Source organism: Somniosus microcephalus, chromosome 4 (assembly GCF_052327205.1).
Source record: "Somniosus microcephalus isolate GS21.2 chromosome 4, FLI_Smic_1.0, whole genome shotgun sequence".
NCBI lineage: Eukaryota > Metazoa > Chordata > Chondrichthyes > Squaliformes > Somniosidae > Somniosus > Somniosus microcephalus.
The window spans coordinates 58135167-58155539 of record NC_140990.1 but is presented as its reverse complement, the minus strand read 5'-3'; the positions used below and the strand labels follow the sequence as shown (position 1 = coordinate 58155539).

General features: G+C 49.1%; 2 protein-coding genes across 3 annotated transcripts in view; one reads left to right on the top strand and one right to left on the bottom strand.

Annotated features, from left to right (window-relative positions):
* LOC147118979 (uncharacterized) overlaps positions 1-20373 on the top strand; it is an 89026-nt gene that overhangs the window by 26375 nt on the left and 42278 nt on the right. The window lies entirely within an intron of this gene.
* Positions 3810-20373, bottom strand: part of LOC147118978 (uncharacterized) — a 68415-nt gene continuing 51851 nt past the window's right edge. The window contains exons 4-6 of one of the 2 annotated variants that reach the window (XM_085984719.1): positions 6378-6459; positions 5903-6210; positions 3810-4167 (exon numbers count right to left, since the gene is read on the bottom strand). In XM_085984719.1, the coding sequence (XP_085840845.1) occupies positions 4044-4167; positions 5903-6210; positions 6378-6459 (514 nt within the window). In that variant the 3' untranslated portion in view covers positions 3810-4043. Of the gene's footprint in view, positions 4209-5902; positions 6211-6377; positions 6460-20373 lie in introns of both variants that reach the window. The other variant, XM_085984718.1, reaches the window with a different exon arrangement.

The window sequence follows — 20373 nt, the reverse complement described above, 5'->3', positions numbered from 1 at the left end:
CTTCCAAGTACAATCTAACATTTCAAAAATTGTAATGGATGTAGGCGAGATATTCGGACTGTTGTCTAACACAATCCAAACACAGTGACACACAGACAGATGGGCAGGTGTAGCTTCACAGCGAATCCTTTCAAGCCTCACTAAAAAGTGGCAGACTGACAATCCATTGTTCACTAATGGAGTTGTGATCTTTGTAAATTAAGAAATGGGAATGTGTCAAAGAGTTGATTAACAGAGTGGGGCATCATCTCCCTTTGATTTCTATTTCTGACACCAGGCAACAGAAAAAGGTCATTACAACACAACATAAACAGACTCTTCAGGTGTGAGACATCAGACTTCAGAACAACACGTCTGCCAGCTCTGGCCACAAACCTCAGTACAGTCAACCTTTCAGCAGCTGCAGCCCGGATTAAATAACTAGTAGTTTAACATGTCTAGTAGAGCTTTTGTATTTCTATTCAACATAGAAGAAATGTATTTGTGACACACACACAATTAATAATTAAATCACAATGTGATTGTGAGGATCGATTATCGTCTCTTTAACCCGAGGTGTCCACCGGTCAAGGAAGGTATCAAGTGAACCGGTGGACACCGCCTGCTCCCTCTCCAGGGCCACCCAGGCAGGGACAAGACCACGGGAGAGAGGCAGGCAGCCAGAGTGACCCCCCCATGGGCCCCGCCCATCCTGGACCTACAAATTGCTGTTTTTGCCAGGCCCAAGAGCAGGTCCAGGAGAAGACCCTCCGACTTACCCACCCCCCCTCCACACCGGGCGGGCAAAGATTAGGAGCGTGGGGCTAAAGTGTAACCAAGAGTTGAGGAGCAGGCCCTGCAGGTAACTATACAGGGGCTGCAACCTCTCACACTGAATATATACACGGCCCATGGACTCCTCTAGGCCACAGAAACCACATCTGGCCTTGGAGTCTGGAAAGGAGCTTAAAAGTTGTTGCACATGACAGCTCCTTGTAACAGTCTCCACCCCAGATCCCCAATGGTGCAGGGAAGGACCCCCGCGTAGAGAGCCCTCCATTGGGGAACCTCGCCTCCGCCGGACAGCAAGATGACCCGCCAGTCTGATTGAGATTGGGCAATAAACTAAATGAATCAATAAATGATACAGAAACCTGAGTCCCTGGGTCCTCAGCCCTGGTGTGAAGTACGCTGGCCACCAATTTTCCATTACTGACTCGCACCTCAGGCCCCGCCCAGTCTGGTTTAATTACTAAATGTTTTCTAACTCGGGTTCAGGCCTGTCGTTCTGAGGGAAACAAGGCCTCATTTATTGGTGTGTCCCCCCGAGCGGCTGTTAATGGCTTTAATAAACTGGCAGCAAGGTTGTTTTTAAAGGTGGAAAGTGGTGAAAAATGCCACTAGCGATGCCTCAAAACTCACGGACAGAGAAATCCACTTCATCAGCGCCCCTGCCACAGGACTCAATATCCACCCCCTCCACCACTGGTGCACTGTGTCTGCAGTATGTACGGTCTACAAGATGACCACGGTCAGGCCGTGTGGAGTCAAGGGTCAGGCAACAGAATGGATGGAAAGATCGTAACAAACTTCCCTTAACTCCAACCCTCTGATTTCTGTTTTGTAGCCAGCTTTCCATCCATTCTGCTGCCTGACCCATGACTCCACACGGCCTGACCTGGGTCATCTTGTTGATCTTACAAACTGTTATGGATAGCAAGCTGGTTACAGAAAACAGAGAGTAGAGGTTGGGAGTAGCTACTCAGACAAGCAAAAGGTGGGAAGTGGTGTTCCACAGGGATCGGTGCTGGGACCACTGTTGTTCACCATTTACAGAAACAATTTGGACTCGGGAATCAGAAGAATAATTTCAAAATTTGTCCTTGACACCAAATTGGGAGGTAGAGTTAATACTGAGGAAGACTGACAACATGCAAGAAGACATAAGTGAACTTGCTGAATGGGAGGGTAATTAGCAAATTAATTTTAAGATAGGTGGTGCATTTTGGTAGGAATAATAAGGAGGCCACAAACTACTTGGAAAATAAGAGTCTAAATGGGGTAGAGGAGCAGAGGGATCTCGGGGTCCAGATACACAAATCACTAAAAGTAGCGACGCAGGTTAATGAGGCCATAACAGGAGCAAACAATGGACTGGGGATCATTTCTAGAGGGATAGAATTAAAAAGCAGAAAAGTTATTTTAAACTTGTATCGAACCTTGGTTAGACCACACTTGGCGTACAGTGAACAGTTCTGGTCTCCATATTATAAAAAGGATATAGAGACACTGGAGAAGGTGGAAAAAGACTTTGGAAGGATGATCCTAGAACTGAGAGGATATACTTATCAGGAAAGGCTGAACAGGCTGGGGCTCTTTTCTCTAGAATAAAGAGAAGGCCGATGGGTGACCTGATCGAGGTCTTTAAGATGATGAAAAGGTTATAGAGGGTGGACCTGGAGAAAATGTTTCCACTTGTGGGGGAGTCCAAAACTACAGGTCATAAATATAACACAGTCTCTAATAAATCCAATGGGGAATTCAGGGGAAACTTCTTTACCCAAAGAGAGGTCAGAATGTGGAACGTGCTACCACAAGGAGTAGTTGAGGCAAATCGCACAGATACATTCATGGGGAAGGTAGATAAGCCCATGAGGGAGAAAGGAATAGAAGGATATGCTAATAGGGTTAGATGAAGAGTGGTGGGAGGAGACTCGTGTGGAGCAGAAACACCGGCATTGACCAGTTGGGCCGAATGGCCTGTTCCTGTGCTGTAGACTCTGTAATTCTATGTAACTCTGTGTAACTATGTCTTCTGACTCCTGACATAGCTGGATAAGCTTTTACTATTATTACCATAATTGTGCAGGATCTTCTTTTCCAAATATCTCTTAACTTCTCTAATGGTTGCTTTTGACTCCCTCAATTGTGGGTGATATTTGTCCCTATTCTCCTATAAACTGAATTCATCTTGTTACAAACTGGGTTCAATGTAAGACATGTCGGGGAGTCAGGCATCATTCACCCCGAGACCTACACTGGCCGGTAAAACCCCAGACGGTTCGTCAGTAAGGATTCCTCTGGTTCTCGCCATATATTTGTCAGGATACTGAAACCCAGCTTTCTTACCGTCCACTCCTGGAGGCCCCACTCCCTGAGCCTACAACCTTCAGCAGGGTCAGTGGTGGAGTTCCACAGCGGGAGTGATCCCAGAGTAACTGTTGGGATCACACCCCCATGGATGTTCTGGGTCGTGTATTTTTAGTTATCCTGGTGTCTAACACACACACATCAATAAAACAGGGAATTCCTGGAAACACGCTGCAGGTCCTTCTTTATCTGGAGATCAAATGTCTGTTGTATAATTGTACCAGCAGTTAACAGGCTCCTGTGAACTCCTCCGTCTGCTATTTTAATGCAGACTTTAACCAATTTATATTAAACAGATTTATTTAGAGTCAGGACTGACTGTCAGACAAACACATTAAATCTTCATAGAATAATTACGACAGTCATTTTTTGACTGGAAACTTAAACCTGCTGTTTCACTTTCAGTCAGGAACAGATCGCAGTTTTACACCAATCTCTGATTTGACAGCACGTTTCCAGCATTCACCGTTGTTCTTCCTGACTCTAAACACAGTTGTAAAGGAGCCTTCTGTTCCGTGCCTAGGAGCTCTGAACCATGGCAGAGAGCGGCTGGGACACGTTTCTCACACACCTCGAGATTAACCCACACTGTGACTTTGCTGTCAGTGAAGAGATGAGAAAGACCAAAGTGCCGTTTGCCCCCCTCAGTGTGGCCCTAAAGGACTGTGTCCAGGCTGAAGTTCTGTTCCTGCCGTACGATCCTCCCCCAGATTGTCCTTTCTGAGCTCCAGCCAGGTGATGCTAAACACCCAGATGGGAAAGATGAAAAACTACAACAATGTGTTTAAAGCAAAGCTGATTTATCCAGAATATTACAGGGTTTATTGACATCAGCAGAAACAAACACAAACTGTCAGAATGAACATGTTTCAGTCCTGGAAGTGTTTAACAACAGCAGAATCCAACCCCTGCAGTCACATGTGAACTTGCTGGTGTGTCAGTAGGCTGAATGATCGATTAAATCCCTTCCCACACACGGAGCAGGTGAACGGCCTCTCCCCAGTGTGAGTGCATTGGTGTGTCAGCAGATCTTTTGCGCTTTTAAAGCTCTTCCCACAGTCAGAACATTTAAAAGGTCTCTTATTGGTGTGAGCAAGTTGGTGAGCCAGTAGATGTGGTGACTGAATGAACCCCTTCCCAAACACGGAGCAGGTGAATGGCCTCTCCCCAGTGTGAACTCGCTGGTGTGTCACAAGGCTGGATGACTGAGTGAATCCCTTCTGTAAGATTCGCGAAATTTTCATTAATTAATCACGTAGGAAATTAGGGTTAATAAAACAGCTTTATTGACCAAAAGAAGCTTTTACAGAGAAACCTTTGATAAAAGGGCACACAAAATGGCCGCCAGACCTCGTGACCAGCTTCTGGGACCATTTGAATTTCTGTTACTGCAAGCCAGACAGGCTTGTGGATTGAGGACATTAAAAGCCCACGAAAACCAGTTTCGGGAAGCCGAAACTCATGGAACTGAGCATACATAATTGATTAGATTATAAGTACAGGACAGATTTGGGTGGCAGGATGAGACCCACCAAGAAATGGGCGGACAATTGAACGAACGCTTAAGCCCATTACACTGTACAAAGAGAAGCCATTTAACAGCCATCCAGGGCAATCTCCAGACTGATCAATATACAAACCAAGTTACGGTAACAAAGCAAAGACATTATCGGCCCAGGAAGGCCAGTTCAGCTATCACCGACTCCCGTTATGAAGACAAAACACCCCTGCAGAGAGTTCTGCCCGCCAAAATTATTACAAAGACAGGACTATGATTTGGCGGGAGATAAGAATGTTCCAAAAGGTATAACTGTGGATTAAGTAAAGTCCATGAGTGAGTTCTCCATCGGTATGCTTCAGGACAGACTCCATCGGAACCAAGCAGCACTTCGGTTCGGACCGTGTTCGGTGTTCGGCCAGGCAAGGCCTGGCCACGACGAGAGGACGACGAGAAGATTTCAGCTTGGAAGCCAGCTCGGCCAGGCAAGGCCCGGCCACGACGGGAAGACGACGAGGGAGGCCCAGGTACTTTTGTCGGGAGATCATCGACGACCCAGGCCGGAGAAGAAGACACTCAGGGCCCAGGTACCCCAGTTCTCAGAAGGACAATGATGACTGTATAAAGAGTCATCGGGAGATCATCGACGACCCAGGAAGACACCCAGGGCCCGGTACCCCAGTTCGTCAACATCACATCGGCGAGCGCTCATCGCAGGAGAACCAAGAGGAAAACAAACTGCGCCAGAAGCTTCCAAACCCACGTGATGACGGAAAGCTGTGTCGAAAGGCTGCAAAGCTTTTTTTTTCCGCAATTCGTAAAGTGGTGAGCATGATCCCGAGTCCCTCAAATCGAAACTTAGTTAGGTCTAGGGGAGGGGGTTAAGGGTAATTGTAATGTGTTACCCCTTTTACGATGTGCCGTGTGTTCCCCATTTCTATAGAGTTAAGTTTATAGATGTGTGCATGCTTGTAGTAGCTTTAATCTGTGCATATGACATGTATTTTATAATGCTGCAAACTGTTCAATAAAGGCATCCATTTCGTGCTATTCAACCTGGTCTATTGAGTTTTTCTGCACTAAGCTCCCTGCACCTAAGTCCAAGGTCTAGGACCATAGGGGCGAGTGGGTCGAACCACTCACGGGTAATTATTGCAAGAAGCCTGGCAGGAGACCAGAGCAAGCAAGAGAAACCCCCTACACTTCCCACACACGGAGCAGGTGAACGGCCTCTCCCCAGTGTGAACTCGCTGGCGGACAGTGAGTTCAGATGACTGCCTGAATCCAGTCCCGCAGTGAGAGCACCTGAACGGTCTCTCATCAGTGTGAACACGTTGATGGCACATCAGTTCCCCAGAACTTTTGTAGCTCTTCCCGCAGTCCAGGCATTTAAAAGGTCTCTCGTCAGTGTGAACTCGCCGGTGCTTCAGCAGATTTGATGACTGAGTGAATCCCTTCCCACATTCGGGGCAGGTGAACGGCCTCTCCCTAGTGTGAACTCGCTGGTGTGTCAGCAGGTCACGCGATCGCCCGAACCTCTTCCCGCAGTGAGAGCAGCTGAACGGTGTGTAACCGGTGTGAATGTACTGGTGCTCCATCAGTGCCTCAGGGCGTTTAAAGCTCTTCTCGCAGTTGGAGCATTTAAAGTCTCTCTCATCAGTGTGAACCCGTTGGTGTCCCAGCAGGGCAGAGAAATGAGTGAATCCCTTCCACACACAGAGCAGGTGAACAGCTTCTCCTTGGTGTAAATGCGCTGGTGTGTCAGCAGGGCAGATGACTGAGTGAATCCATTCCCACACACGGAGCAGGTGAACGGCCTTTCCCCGGTGTGCCTGCACCAATGAGTTTCCAGCTCAGACGGGTAATTGAATCCTTTCCCACAGTCCCCACATTTCCACGGTTTCTCCCCAGTGTGACTGCGCTTGTGTCTTGACAGGCTAGATGATCGGCTGAAGCCTCGTCCACACACAGAACATGTGTACGGTTTCTCCCCGCTGTGAACGGTGCATTTTACGTCCATGTTCAAATACCAATGATATTCAGGACCTGATGAATCGAGTGACTTTGTCAGATCGTGATGTGATGTTTGGCTTGAGCTTCCTGTCCACAAATTCTCCACTCCTCATACCCTGCAAGATGAATTTAAAACAGGCAAAAGAGAGCGTGAGAAGAGAACCCACAAAAAAAACAAAGGCAGGCTGTGAAATTGAGCTCAATGAATCTGGTCATTTGTGGGGCCAGCAGGAGAAAACGTGACCGTGTAAGCTGCCGGATTGTCATAAAATCCCAACTGGTTCACTGATGTCCTCAAGGAAGGGAACCCGCCACCATATGGGTCTAAACAAGACTCTCGCCTATATGGGAGGAGAGAGGTGGGAGCAAAAGTGGGGGAAGGAGAGGGACTTTATACATCTGCAACTCGACAAGAACTTTGACAGAACCTCCTAAACCCGCGACCTCTCCCACCTTGAAGGACAAGGTGCTGGGGAACACCATCACCTCCAAGTTCAACTCCAAGTCACACACTATCCAGACTTGGACATCTATCGCCGATCCTTCATCGTCACTGGGTGAAAATCCTGGATCTCCTTACCTGGCAGCATTGTGGGAGTACCTTCACCACATGGACTGCAGTGGTTCAAGAAGAAGGCCCAGCATCACCTTCTCAATGGGAAACTGGGGACTGGCAACATATGCTGGCCTTGACAGTGACGCCTACATCCCACGAATGAATTTAAAAAATCTGCGTGTGTAAACTGGGTGGGGGTACGGTAGCATAGTGGTAATATTATTAGACTAGTAATCCAGAGGCCTGGATTAATGATCCAGAGACATGAATTCAGAATCCCACCATGGCAGCTGTAGAATTTAAATTCAGTTGATTAAATAAATCTGGAATAAAAAGCTAGTATCTGTAATGGTGACCATGAAGCTATTGGGTTGTCGTAGAAACCCATCTGGTTCACTGATGTCCTTTAGGGGAGGAAATCTGCTGTCCTTAGCCAGTCTGGCCTATATGTGACTCCAGACCCACAGCAATGCGGTTGACTCTGAACTGCCCTCTGTGGTTCAAGGTGACTCACCACCACCTCAAGGGCAATTAGGGATCGGCAATAAATGCTGCCTTGCCAGCGACGCCCACATCCCATGAATTAATTAACAAAAACTGTATTAAAAGCCTTTGCAGAAATACTTGTTCCTAAAATAATAGTCTTTTACATTGTAGGGATACAAGCCGGCTCTGGATTGGCGAGTACGATAGCAAAATACTGCAGATGCTGGAAATCCAAAATAACAACAGAGAATGCTGGAAAAACTCAGCAGGTCAGGCAACATCCGTGTAGAGAAATTTGAGTTGACGTTTCGGGTTGAAACCCTTCTTCAAAACTGGAAACAAAATAAAAAGATCAAAGGCAAAGCTGCGATCGAACAAAAGAAGCAACAGAGACAATAAAAGGTATGCGAAGCCAGATGAGATGGTAATGGGCCCGTGGGCGGCTCTGCTGTGTCGATTCAGTTGTGGTTTCTCCTGTCCGGTCACTCCCACGCATGCTCAGCTCACTCTGCCCGGGTGATTGACGGGAGCTCGGACCAATAGGAAGAGCGGGACGGGACTGGAAGGCCGAGCGGGCGGTGGGTCTTCCAACCAATCAGAGTGTGGAAAAGGCGGGGCTTGGCCTTTAAACCTGAACAACTGGAGGTGAGCTGAGCATGCGCGGGTGGTGAGGCTGCAGCAGGTCAGAGGGCGGCGGGTTAATGAACCCCGGGGGGACGCGGGCTTCACACACCCCGAGTGCGGCCCCAGGCCCGATTATAAGAGCAGTGAACATTATCCGCCCCCACCCGCGGGTTCACGTTTCACTCCGGCCCGAATCTCAACAAAGCGCCAAACTCCGGGACAGACAGGAAGTGGGTCAGGGAGCGTCTGTAAATGGAGGAGAAATGGTGACTGGTCAGGGAGCGTCTGTAAATGGAGGAGAAATGGAGACTGGTCAGGGAGCATCTGTAATGAAAGGAGAATGGAAACTGGTCAGGGAGCGTCTGTAAATGAAAGAGAAATGGTGACTGGTCAGGGAGCATCTGTAAATAAAGGAGAAATCGAGACTGGTCAGGGAGTGTCTGTAAATGGGGGAGAAATGGAGACTGGTCAGGAACGTCTGTAAATGAAGGAGAAATGGTGACTGGTCAGGGAGCGTCAGTAAATGGAGCAGAAATTGTGACTGGTCAGGGTGCGTCTGTAAATGGAGGAGAAATGGTGGCTGGTCAGGGAGCGTCTTGTCAATGAAGGAGAAATGGAGTCTGGTCAGGGAGCGTCTGTAAATGAAGGAGAAAGCGAGTGTGGATGACTGAGCGAATCCCTTCCCACACACGAGGCAGGTAAACTGCCTCTCCCCAGTGTGAGTGCGTTGGTGTTGCACCAGATACTTTCTGCTTTTAAAGCTCTGCTCACAGTCAGCACATTCAAGTGGTCTCTTATTAGAGTGAACAAGTTGGTGTGCAGTGAGGCTGGAGGAGTTAGTGAATCCCTTCCCACACACGGAGCAGGTGAACGGCCTCTCCCCGGTGTGAGTGCGCCGATGATTTTCCAGCTCAGATGGGTAAATGAATCCCTTCCCACAGTCCCCACATTTCCACGGTTTCTCCATGGTGCGGGTGTCCTTGTGTCTCTCCAGGTTGGATGATCAGTTGAAGCCTCGTCCACACACAGAACACGTGTACGGTATCTCCCCACTGTGAATGGGGCGATGTTTTTTCAGGCTGTGTAACTGGTTAAAGCTCTTCCCACAGTCAGTGCACTGGAACACTCCCACTTGGGTGTGTGTGTCTCGGTGCTTTTCCAGTCACACTGATGTTTGAAATCTTTCACCTCAGACAGAGCAGAGAAACATTTCTCCTTCCGCATTCAGAGGACAATGATATTCAGGTCCTGATGAATTGAGTGACTCTGTCAGATCTTGACATGATGTTTGGTTTGAGTTTCCCGTCTGCAAATCCTCCCCTTCTAAAACCCTGTAAAAGGAGTTTACAAAAGTCATCACTGTAAATACAGGATAGAAATTCAGAACAGACAATTCTAGCTTCTATGGAACATTCTTTCCTCTCTTGTTCCCCGAAAGCTATAAATCCCCGTCCCACACACGCTCCCTCCTTGCTGTGCTAAAATCAAAGCCCATCGCACGATCTCCGAATTTTTTCCTCAGCTTCCAGTTTTCTTCCTCCTCTAAAGGTGCTGACTCTGGCTGGGTTCAGTTCTACACTCACTGGTTCCCCTCCCTCTCCTCCCCTGAAGGTGCTGACTCTGGCTGGGTTCAGTTCTACACTCACTGGTTCTCCTCCCTCTCCTCCCCTGAAGGTGCTGACTCTGGCTGGGTTCAGTTCTACACTCACTGGTTCCCCTCCCTCTCCTCCCCTGAAGGTGCTGACTCTGGCTGGGCTCAGTTCTACACTCACTGGTTCCCCTCCGTCTCCTCCCCTGAAGGTGCTGACTCTGGCTGGACTCAGTTCTACACTCACTGGTTCCCCTCCCTCTCCTCCCCTGAAGGTGCTGAATCTGGCTGGGTTCCGTTCTACACTAACAAGTTCCCCTCTCTCTCCTCCCCTGAATGTGCTGAATCTGAATGGATTCAGTTCTACACTCATTGGTTCCCCACCTTTCGAATTGCTTTGGACACTTTGTTCGACACACACACAACAGACGCACATTAATCTGATGGGAGATCACTGACACATGAGCAGCCAGCGGTGTGGAGCCTCCTGAGAGTCAGGCCCCTTTCCAGCCAGTATTTACAGGAGCTGGAGCACAGAGATGTCTAATTGAAATTAGTGATATATTTATTCACACAAGCCAAGCCCCAAAATAATGATTAATTTCTCCTTGATTTACAGACGACCCTTGACCTATCACCATTTCTTCTCCATTTACACACGCTCCCTGACCAATCACCACTTCTCCATTTACAGGCTCTCCCTGACCAGTCACCATTTCTCCACCATTTACAGACGATCCCTGACCAGTCTCCATTTCTCCATTTACATAGAATACATAGAGATAGGAACAGGAGTAGGCCATTCGGCCCTTCGAGCCTGCTCCGCCATTCAATGAGATCATGGCTGATCTTCGTCTGAGATCATAGCTGATCTTACCAGTTCAGTACCCCGTCCCCGCCTTTTCTCCGTAACCCTTAATCCCCTTAGCCTTCAGAAATATATCCAATTCTCTCTTGAAAATATTTATTGAATTAGCCTTCACAGCTCTCTGTGGCAGGGAATTCCACAGGCTCACCACTCTTTGAGTGAAGAAATTTTTCCTCATCTCTGTTTTTAATGATTTGCCCGCTATTTTTAGACTGTGGCCCCTGGTTCTGTGCTCCCCGGCCATTGGAAACATTCTCTCTGAATTCAGCCTGTCCAGGCCTGCCATAATTTTATATGTTTCGATGAGATCCCCTCTCAATCTTCTAAACTCCAGTGAGTACAAGCCCAAACTATTTAATCTCTCTTCGTAGGTCATTCCCGCCATTCCAGGTATCAGCCTGGTGAATCGCCGTTGCACTCTTTCCATGGCAAGAACATCCTTCCGCAGATGGGGCGACCAAAACTGTACACAATACTCCAGATGCGGTCTCACCAGCACCTTGTACAGCTGTAGTAAGGTATCCCTATTCCTATACTCGAACCCCCTTGATATGAAGGCCAACATACCATTTGCCTTCTTAATCGCCTGTTGCACCTGCATGCTCTCCTTCAGTGACTGGTGCACAAGAACACCCAGGTCCCTCTGCACTTCCCCATCTCCCAATCTATTGCCATTTAGATAATAATCTACCCTCCTGTTTTTACCCCCAAAGTGGATAACCTCGCATTTATCCACATTATAGTGCATCTGCCACGTATCCGCCCATTCCCCCAACCTGTCCAAATCGCACTGTAGCCTCCTGACATCCTCATCAGAGCCCACCCCTCCTCCTAGTTTAGTGTCGTCAGCGAATTTGGAAATATTGCATCCAATTCCCTGATACAGACTGCCAAGGTCCGCGCATGCTCAGCTCACCTACGGTTGTTTAGGTTTGAAGGTCAAGCCCCGCCCCTCACACACTCCGATTGCTTGGAGGACCCGCCGCCCGCTCGGTCCTCCAGCACCGCCCCGCTCTTCCTATTGGTCCGGAGCTCCCGTCAATCACCCGGGCAGTGTGAGCTGAGCATGCGCGGACCTTGGCAGCAGCCGCTGACACATCAGGTGAGAGAGCTCAGGGAGCGGGTTCATGAACCCCGGGGGGACGCGGGCCGCTCACACCCCGAGCTCAGGGAGCGGGTTCATGAACCCCAGGGGGACGCGGGACGCTCACACCCCGAGCTCAGGGAGCGGGTTCATGAACCCTGGGGGGACGCGGGCCGCTCACACCCCGAGCTCAGGGAGCAGGTTCATGAACCCCGGGGGGACGCGGGCCGCTCACACCCCAAGCTTAGGGAGCGGGTTCATGAACCCCGGGGGGACGTGGGCCACTCACACCCCGAGCTCAGGGAGTGGGTTCATGAACCCCGGGGGGCCGCGGGCCGCTCACACCCCGAGCTCAGGGAGCAGGTTCATGAACCCCGGGGGGACGCGGGCCGCTCACACCCCAAGCTTAGGGAGCGGGTTCATGAACCCCGGGGGGACGCGGGCTGCTCACACCCCGAGCTCAGGGAGCGGGTTCATGAACCCCGGGGGGCCGCGGGCCGCTCACACCCCGAGCTCAGGGAGCGGGTTCATGAACCCCGGGGGGACGCTGGCCGCTCACACCCCGAGCTCAGGGAGCGGGTTCATGAACCCCGGGGGGCCGCAGGCCGCTCACACCCCGAGCTCAGGGAGCGGGTTCATGAACCCCGGGGGGACGCAGGCCGCTCACACCCCGAGCTCAGGGAGCGGGTTCATGAACCCCGGGGGGACGCGGGCTGCTCAAACCCCGAGCTCAGGGAGCGGGTTCATGAACCCCGGGGGGACGCGGGCTGTTCATACCCCGAGTGCGGCCCCAGGCCCCATTATTAAAACACTCAACATTATCCGCCTCCCCACAACTACCCGCCAGTTTAAGACACAAACTCCGGGACAACCAGGAAGTGCTGGGAAATCCCCAGCGAGTCAGGGAGCATCTGTAAATGGAGGAGAAATGGAGACTGGTCAGGGAGCGTCTGTAAATGTAGGAGAAATGGTGACTAGTCAGGGAGCGTCTGTAAATGAAGGAGAAATGAAGACTGGTCAGGGAGCGTCTGTAAATGGAGGAGAAATGGTGACTGGTCAGGGAGCGTCTGTAAATGGAGGAGAAATGGAGACTGGTCAGGGAGCATCTGTAAATAAAGGAGAAATTATTCATTATTTTGGGGCTTGGTTTGTGTGAATAAATATATCACGAATTTGAATTAGACATCTCTGTGCCCCAGCTCCTGGAAATACTGGATGGAAAGGGGCCGGACTCTCAGGAGGCTCCACACCACTGGCTGCTCATGTGTCAGTGATCTCCCATCAGATTAATGTGCATCTGCTGTGTGTGTGTTTAACAAAGTGCCCAAAGCAATTCAAAAGGTGGGGAACCAGTGAGTGTAGAACTGAACCCAGCCAGAGTCAGCACCTTAAGGGGAGGAGAGGGAGGGGAACCAGTGAGTGTAGAACTGAATCTGTTGTACTGTTCTCCTGCAGTCTGTGTCTTACTACTGACGGACACAACATTGGCGACGAGGCAAATTCGATCCTACCTGCAACTCTGCATCACCTCCCAGGGATTCGTTCCTGGAGACCAGTAGATTGGAGGTCAAGGCCAGAGACACGGGCATCGACCACGGGCAACCGCCCAGTCATCCAGCAGAGACTCGAGAATTGCGGGGGAGGCTGTTGAGAGCCAGGCTTGGCTTTCCAGTCACGGTGGTCCAGCGAAACGGGCTGGCAACAGGTAGTGCGCAGACCCTTCCCGGAGAGCGGCGGGCTAGAGCCCGGCCGAGCGGCACAGCAAAGGGCCGAGCAGCATCGACGGGAGAGAGACGCGCAGAAACCCGCGAGGCGCCGCCATTGCCACGAGGACCGCCGAGAGCGGCGTTGGCAGTGGCGCAGGAGAAGCGTGTGAATCCTACAGGGTGCGCCACTGCCACGAGGACCGCCGAGAGCGGCGTTGGCAGCAGCGGGGGAGGAAGGAAAGCGCGGGAGACGCCATTTTAAGCCATTTTAAACCACACCCAAAATGCCGAAGAGTGGCAGTATCACCACATTTGACAATGAAGTCGAAGATTGGACTACATATGTCGAATGAATAGAGGTATACTGCAAGGCAAATGAGGTGTCAGATGACAAGAAAGCGCCGGTATTGTTAAATTTAATGGGTGCAAAGACGTATGGCTTATTACAAAATCTCGTAACCCCAGCGAAGCCAGTGGAAGAGTTTTGGAGACATAGTGACGATATTACAGGAACATTTAAACCCCACACCGCTGCTGATAGCAGGAAGATTCAAGTTTCACAAACGGAACCAGCATAAGGATGAAAGCAATGCTGAATATTTAACAGAACTGCGCAAACTATTGAAACACTGCCAGTTTGGAACGGACTGGCAGATACCTTAAGGGATAAGTTTGTGTGTGGGCTTCAAAGTGAAGGAACCCAGAAACGGCTTTTATCTGAAAAGGACCTTACGCTGGACAAGGCTTTCAGCATTGCAGTATCATATGAAGCAGCAGCATGGGGCGCTGCAGAGATACAACAGAGACCGCAAGAATATGGCACAAACAAAATGTCATACAGAACAGAGAAGTGCTATCACTGCGGCAGAACAACACACGACCACAATGATTGCTGGTTCAAAGACAAAGTGTGCAGACAGTGTGGAAAAGTAGGACACATAGCACGAGTCTGCAGGTCGGGAAAGAAAACCAGCAATAAGAAATCTCCAAAAGAAAAGTACAAGAAGGTACATAAGGTGACGGAGAATAGTTCAGATGAACAAAAGAGTGATACCGACTCCGAAAGCAGGGAGCTGAGTTGTCTGAAACTACATAATGTGATCAAAACGGAGGATCACCGAACCATTTGGGTCACTCTCAAGATAGCAGGAGTCCAGGTAAAAATGGAATTGGACACAGGATCAGCCCTAACAGTCATAAACCGATGGGACTATGAGCGGCTATTCTCACACATACCCTTGAGAGACACAAAAATTATTTTGAAGACGTACACGGGGCAATAAGTCTACCCCAAAGGAAAAATAAGGGTGACCGTTATATATAACGGTAAGGAAACACCAAAACTAGACCTGTATGTATTGCAAGATGGAGGACCACCATTACTGGGACGTGAATGGATCCGGAAAATACAGCTGGATTGGCATTCCATACAAGCACTGACTGTGGCTGCCAAAAAGGATGACGACGTCACACCTGGGCGACTGTCAAAGATCCTAACCGACACGCAAGAAGTGTTCCAGCAAGGACTCGGAACACTAAAAGGCATGACAGCAACAATTAAAATGGAAGAAAACGCAAGCACAAAATTTTTTAAGGCCAGACAGGTACCTTATGCGATCCGCCCAGCTGTCGAAGCAGAGCTGGAGAGTTTGGAACATTCAGGAGTACTGTCCAAGGTAGACTGGAGCGAGTGGGCTACACCCATCATCCCTGTGATGAAAAAGTCGTTGAGCAGCACGCTTGGGGAACCAAGGAAGGTTCGCATCTGTGGGGACTTTAAAGTAACAGTGAACCCAGTCCTTCACACCGTGCAATATCCACTTCCGCAGATTGAAGATATTTTCGCCTCGCTACCTGGAGGGAAACATAAGAACATAAGAAATAGGAGCAGGAGTAAGCCAATCGGCCCCTCGAGCCTGCTGAACCATTCAATAAGATCATGGCTGATCTGATCCTAACCTCAAATCTTCTATCACTCTCCATCCACCCGAACCCATATGATCTCCTGGGAGAGGCGAAAAACCAGATAAAAGACCCAATGGCCAATTTGGGAGAAAAAAATCTGGGAAATTCCTCTCCGACCCATCTAGGCGATCGAAATTCTTCCAGGAGATCACTCTGTCCCTATATTTTTACAGTATTTACCTTCTGTAAAGGCGATCTCCACCCCAGCCAGGAACAGGAATAAAACCATCTCCTGAAATCTAACACAGAATTAGAACACAGTAGGAGCAGAACCAGGCTACACGGCCCCTGGGCCCACTCCACTACCCACAGGGCCATGAACATTCCGAACCTAGACTCATGTCCAATTTCCTGCCCGCTCCCCGTAACCCTTAATTCCCTTTACTTCTAGGAAACTATCTATTTCTGTTTTAAATTTATTTAATGATGTAGCTTCCACAGCTTTCTGGGGCAGCAAATTCCACAAACCTACCACCCTCTGAGTGAAGAAGTTTCTCCTCATCTCAGTTTTGAAAGAGCAGCCCCTTATTCTAAGATTATGCCCCCTAGTTCTAGTTTCACCCATCATTGGGAACATCCTCACCGCATCCACCCGATCAAGCCCTTTCACAATCTTATATGTTTCAATAAGATCGCCTCTCATTCTTCTGAACTCCAATGAGTAGAGTCCCAATCTACTCAACCTCTCCTCATATGACCACCCCCTCATCCCTGGGATTAACCGAGTGAACCTTCTTTGTACTGACTCGAGAGCAAGTATGTATTTTCTTAAGTATGGACACCAAAACTGTATGCAGTATTCCAGGTGCGGTCTCACCAATACCTTGTACAACTGCAGCAATACCTCCCTGTTTTCATATTCCATCCCCCTAGCAATAAAAGCCAACATTCCATTGGCCTTCTTGATCACTTGCTGCACCTGCATACTAACTTTTTGAGTTTCGTGCACCAGGACCCCCAGATCCCTTTGTACTACAGTACTTTCCAGTTTCTTGCCATTAAGATAATAACTTGCTCTATGATTTTTCCTGCTAAAGTGCATAACCTCACACTTTCCAGTATTGTATTCCATCTGCCAAATCTCTGCCCACTTACTTAGCCTGTCTATGTCCCTTTGCAGGTTTTTTATGTCCTCCTCACTCACTACTTTCCGTCCCATCTTTGTATCATCTGCAAACTTTGATATGTTACACTCGGTCCCCTCCTCCAAATCGTTAATATAGATTGTAAAGAGTTGGAGACCCAGCACTGACCCCTGCGGAACACCACTAGTTACTGGTTGCCAATCTGAGAACGAACCATTTATCCCAACTCTCTGCTTTCTGTTAGAGAGCCAATCCTCCACCCACACCAGAATATTACCCCCAATCCCGTGATTTTTTATCTTGAGCAATAATCTTTTGTGTGGCACCTTGTCAAATGCCTTTTGGAACTCTAAATACACTACGTCCACTGGTTCCCCTTTATCCACCCTGTATGTTACTTCCTCAAAAAACTCAAGCAAATTTGTCAAACATGACTTCCCCTTCATGAAACCATGCTGAGTTTGTCCTATTAAATTATGTTTATCCAAATGTCCCGTTACTGTCTCCTTAATAATGGACTCTAACATTTTACCAACCACAGATGTTAGGGTAACAGGTCTATAGTTTCCAGCCTTCTGCCTACTACCCTTTTTAAATAAGGGTGTTACATTAGCAGTTTTCCAATCTGCCGGGACCTTTGCTGAGTCCAGGGAGTTTTGGAAAATTACTTCACTAAGATTGATCTGGCCCAGGCGTATCTGCAAATGGAGATAAAAGAAGCATCAAAAAAATACCTCACAATCAACACCCATAAAGGTCTCTACCAATACAACCAGCTGGTATTCGGGGTAGCATCAGCTCTGGCTATTTGGCAAAGGGCAATGGAACAAGTCCTGCAAGGGACCCCAGGGACCCAGTGTTATTTGGACGACATCCTGGTCACGGGCAAAAATGACAGTGATCACCTCACCAACCTGGAGCAGGTGCTCGCTAGATTAAAGGAATATGGGCTCCGAGCTAACCGCCCCAAATGCGAGTTTTTTAAAAAACAGATCTCGTATTGTGGCCACGTTATTGATAAAGAGGGGTTACATAAGTCCCCAGAAAAGATTGAGGCAGTAGTCAAGGCTCCAGCACCGGAAAACGTGTCACAACTGAGGTCGTTCCTCGGGCTGGTAAACTACTACCATAAGTTCTTGCCAAATTTGTCTACAATACTACACCCACTGAACACCCTACTGCAAACTGGAATGCCATGGAAGTGGAGTGACGAATGTAAACGAGCTTTCCAGAAGAGCAAAACACTAATCACATCGAAAGAGGTATTGGCCCATTTCAACCCAGCACTACCAATTCGGTTGGCGTGTGATACGTCACCCTACGGCATTGGAGCGGTGCAGTCGCACAAATTCTTGGACGGCTCAGAGAGGCCAATAGCCTTTGCGTCACGATCACTAACCTCAGCCGAGTGTAACTACGCCCAGATTGACAGGGAGGCCCTCAGCCTAGTGTGGGGAGTGGAAAAGTTCAATCACTATCTGCACGGGCAGAAATTCACCTTGCTGACTGACCACCAGCCTCTTGTCTCCATTTTTAATCCGAAGAAGGGTGTTCCGGTGATGACTGCGCAACGACTACAAAGATGGTCACTCTTTCTAGGGGCGCAACCACTATGAGATTGAATATAAAGGCACGAAACAGCATGGAAATGCTGATGGGCAATCACGCCTGCCACTGCCTACTGCGGAGGAAGCACCAGCAGTGGATCCTGTTGAAATATTTCATTCGACTATAGTTGAATACCTACCGGTAACTAACGCTCGTATAGAAAAGTAGACCCAAAATGACCCGACACTGTCTCGGGTATATGATTTGACGGTGAAGGGATGGCCAGCACATGGCGACTCACTGTTGCCAGCATTCTCGACAAGAAGAGAACAGCTGTCAGTGTGCTGGGGGACCTTGATGTGTGGATCCCGAGTGGTAATTCCACCCAAGTTAAGGGATAGAGTGCTCAATGAGCTTCATGAGGGTCATCTGGGAGGGGTAAAAATGAAAAGCCTTGCCAGGGCTTATGTGTGGTGGCCGGGAATCGATAAACAAATTGAGGACCTGACCAAGAGCTGCTCAGGATGCTAGAAAGTCCAAAATGTACCACCACATGCCCCTCTACACCCATGGGAGTGGCCCTCATCTCCATGGCAACGGGTGCATATTGATTTTGCTGGTCCATTCATGGACTCAATGTTTTTAATAGCCGTGGATGCGCACTCAAAATGGCCTGAGGTCATCAAAATGTCCTCCACCACCACGGAGAAAACTTTTGCAGTCCTACGGACCATTTTTGCCAGGAACGGCTTGCCAGAACAGATTTGCTCCGATAACGGACCACAGTTTGTGTCCGAAGAGTTCCGGAGGATTATGAAGAAGAATGGGGTAAGGCATTACACATCCGCCCCATATCATCCAGCCACAAATGGATTGGCTGAGAGGTTCATACAAACCTTTAAGAAGGCAATAAAGGCTATGTACAATGACAACATTCCGCTGCAGCATAAGGTGGACAATTTCCTGTTCGCCTACCGGAATGTGACACATGCAGCCACCAACCAGGCCTCGGCCATGATGTTCTTTAACTAAAGGTTAAGATCTCACCTGGATTTGCTCAGACCAAACGTACGAAGAGATGTTGAGAGTAAGCAATTCCAGCACATCCATGAGAAGCCAACAAGGAGCTTCAATGTAGGGCAACCAGTCTTGGCCCGCGACTACCGAACAGAAAAATGGCAGCCAGGAACGATATGCACACGGCAGAGCCCACTAATGTACACAGTGGACGTTGGGGAGAACATCGTGAGACGCCATGCTGACCAGATTCTAGAGTCACAGGAACAAGTCAACCCCATGCCTCGCCCATACGTACCTGGTGAGGAGCCCGACGTACAGGTCGCATCTACCCCACAAACAGTAGCATCGGAAGCTGATGACCCAACCGACGACAGGCTGCCAGAATCGCCTCCGCACCAAGAGTGAGACACTCGGGAAAGGCGCTATCCAGAAAGGATCAGAAAGCCTCCCCAAAGACTGAATATATAAATGGACTATTTTCAGCTAACCTTGTATGTTAAAAGTGTTAATTGTAATTAGTTTGATATTTAATTGTTAAATGAGTGTTATGGTACTGTTAATCTAAAAGGGGAGGAATTGTAATGTATATACCTTTAAGGGGGGAACTACTTTTTACAGATCATGTATACTGTAGTACCAGCAGTGACCACACCTGTATATAGCACTGAGTAGTAATCTGTAAAGTTCAGTTCCAGAGTGAGCCACGTTGAGTAAACACCTGTTGTACCGTTCTCCTGCAGTCTGTGTCTTACTACTGACGGACACAACAGAATCCATTCAGATTCAGCACCTTCAGGGGAGGAGAGGGAGGGGAACCAGTGAGCGCAGAACTGAACCCAGCCAGAGTCAGCACCTTCAGGGGCGGAGAGGGAGGGGAACCAGTGAGTGTAGTACGGAACCCAGCCAGAGTCAGCACCTTCAGGGGAGGAGAGGGAGGGGAACCAGTGAGTGTAGAACTGAACCCAGCCAGAGTCAGCACCTTCAGGGGAGGAGAGGGAGGGGAACCAGTGAGTGTAGAACTGAACCCAGCCAGAGTCAGCACCTTCAGGGGAGGAGAGAGAGGAACCAGTGAGTGTAGAACTGAACCCAGCCAGAGTCAGCACCTTCAGGGGAGGAGAGGGAGGGGAACCAGCCAGAGTCAGCACCTTCAGGGGAGGAGAGAGAGGGGAACCAGTGAGTGTACAACTGTACCCAGCCAGAGTC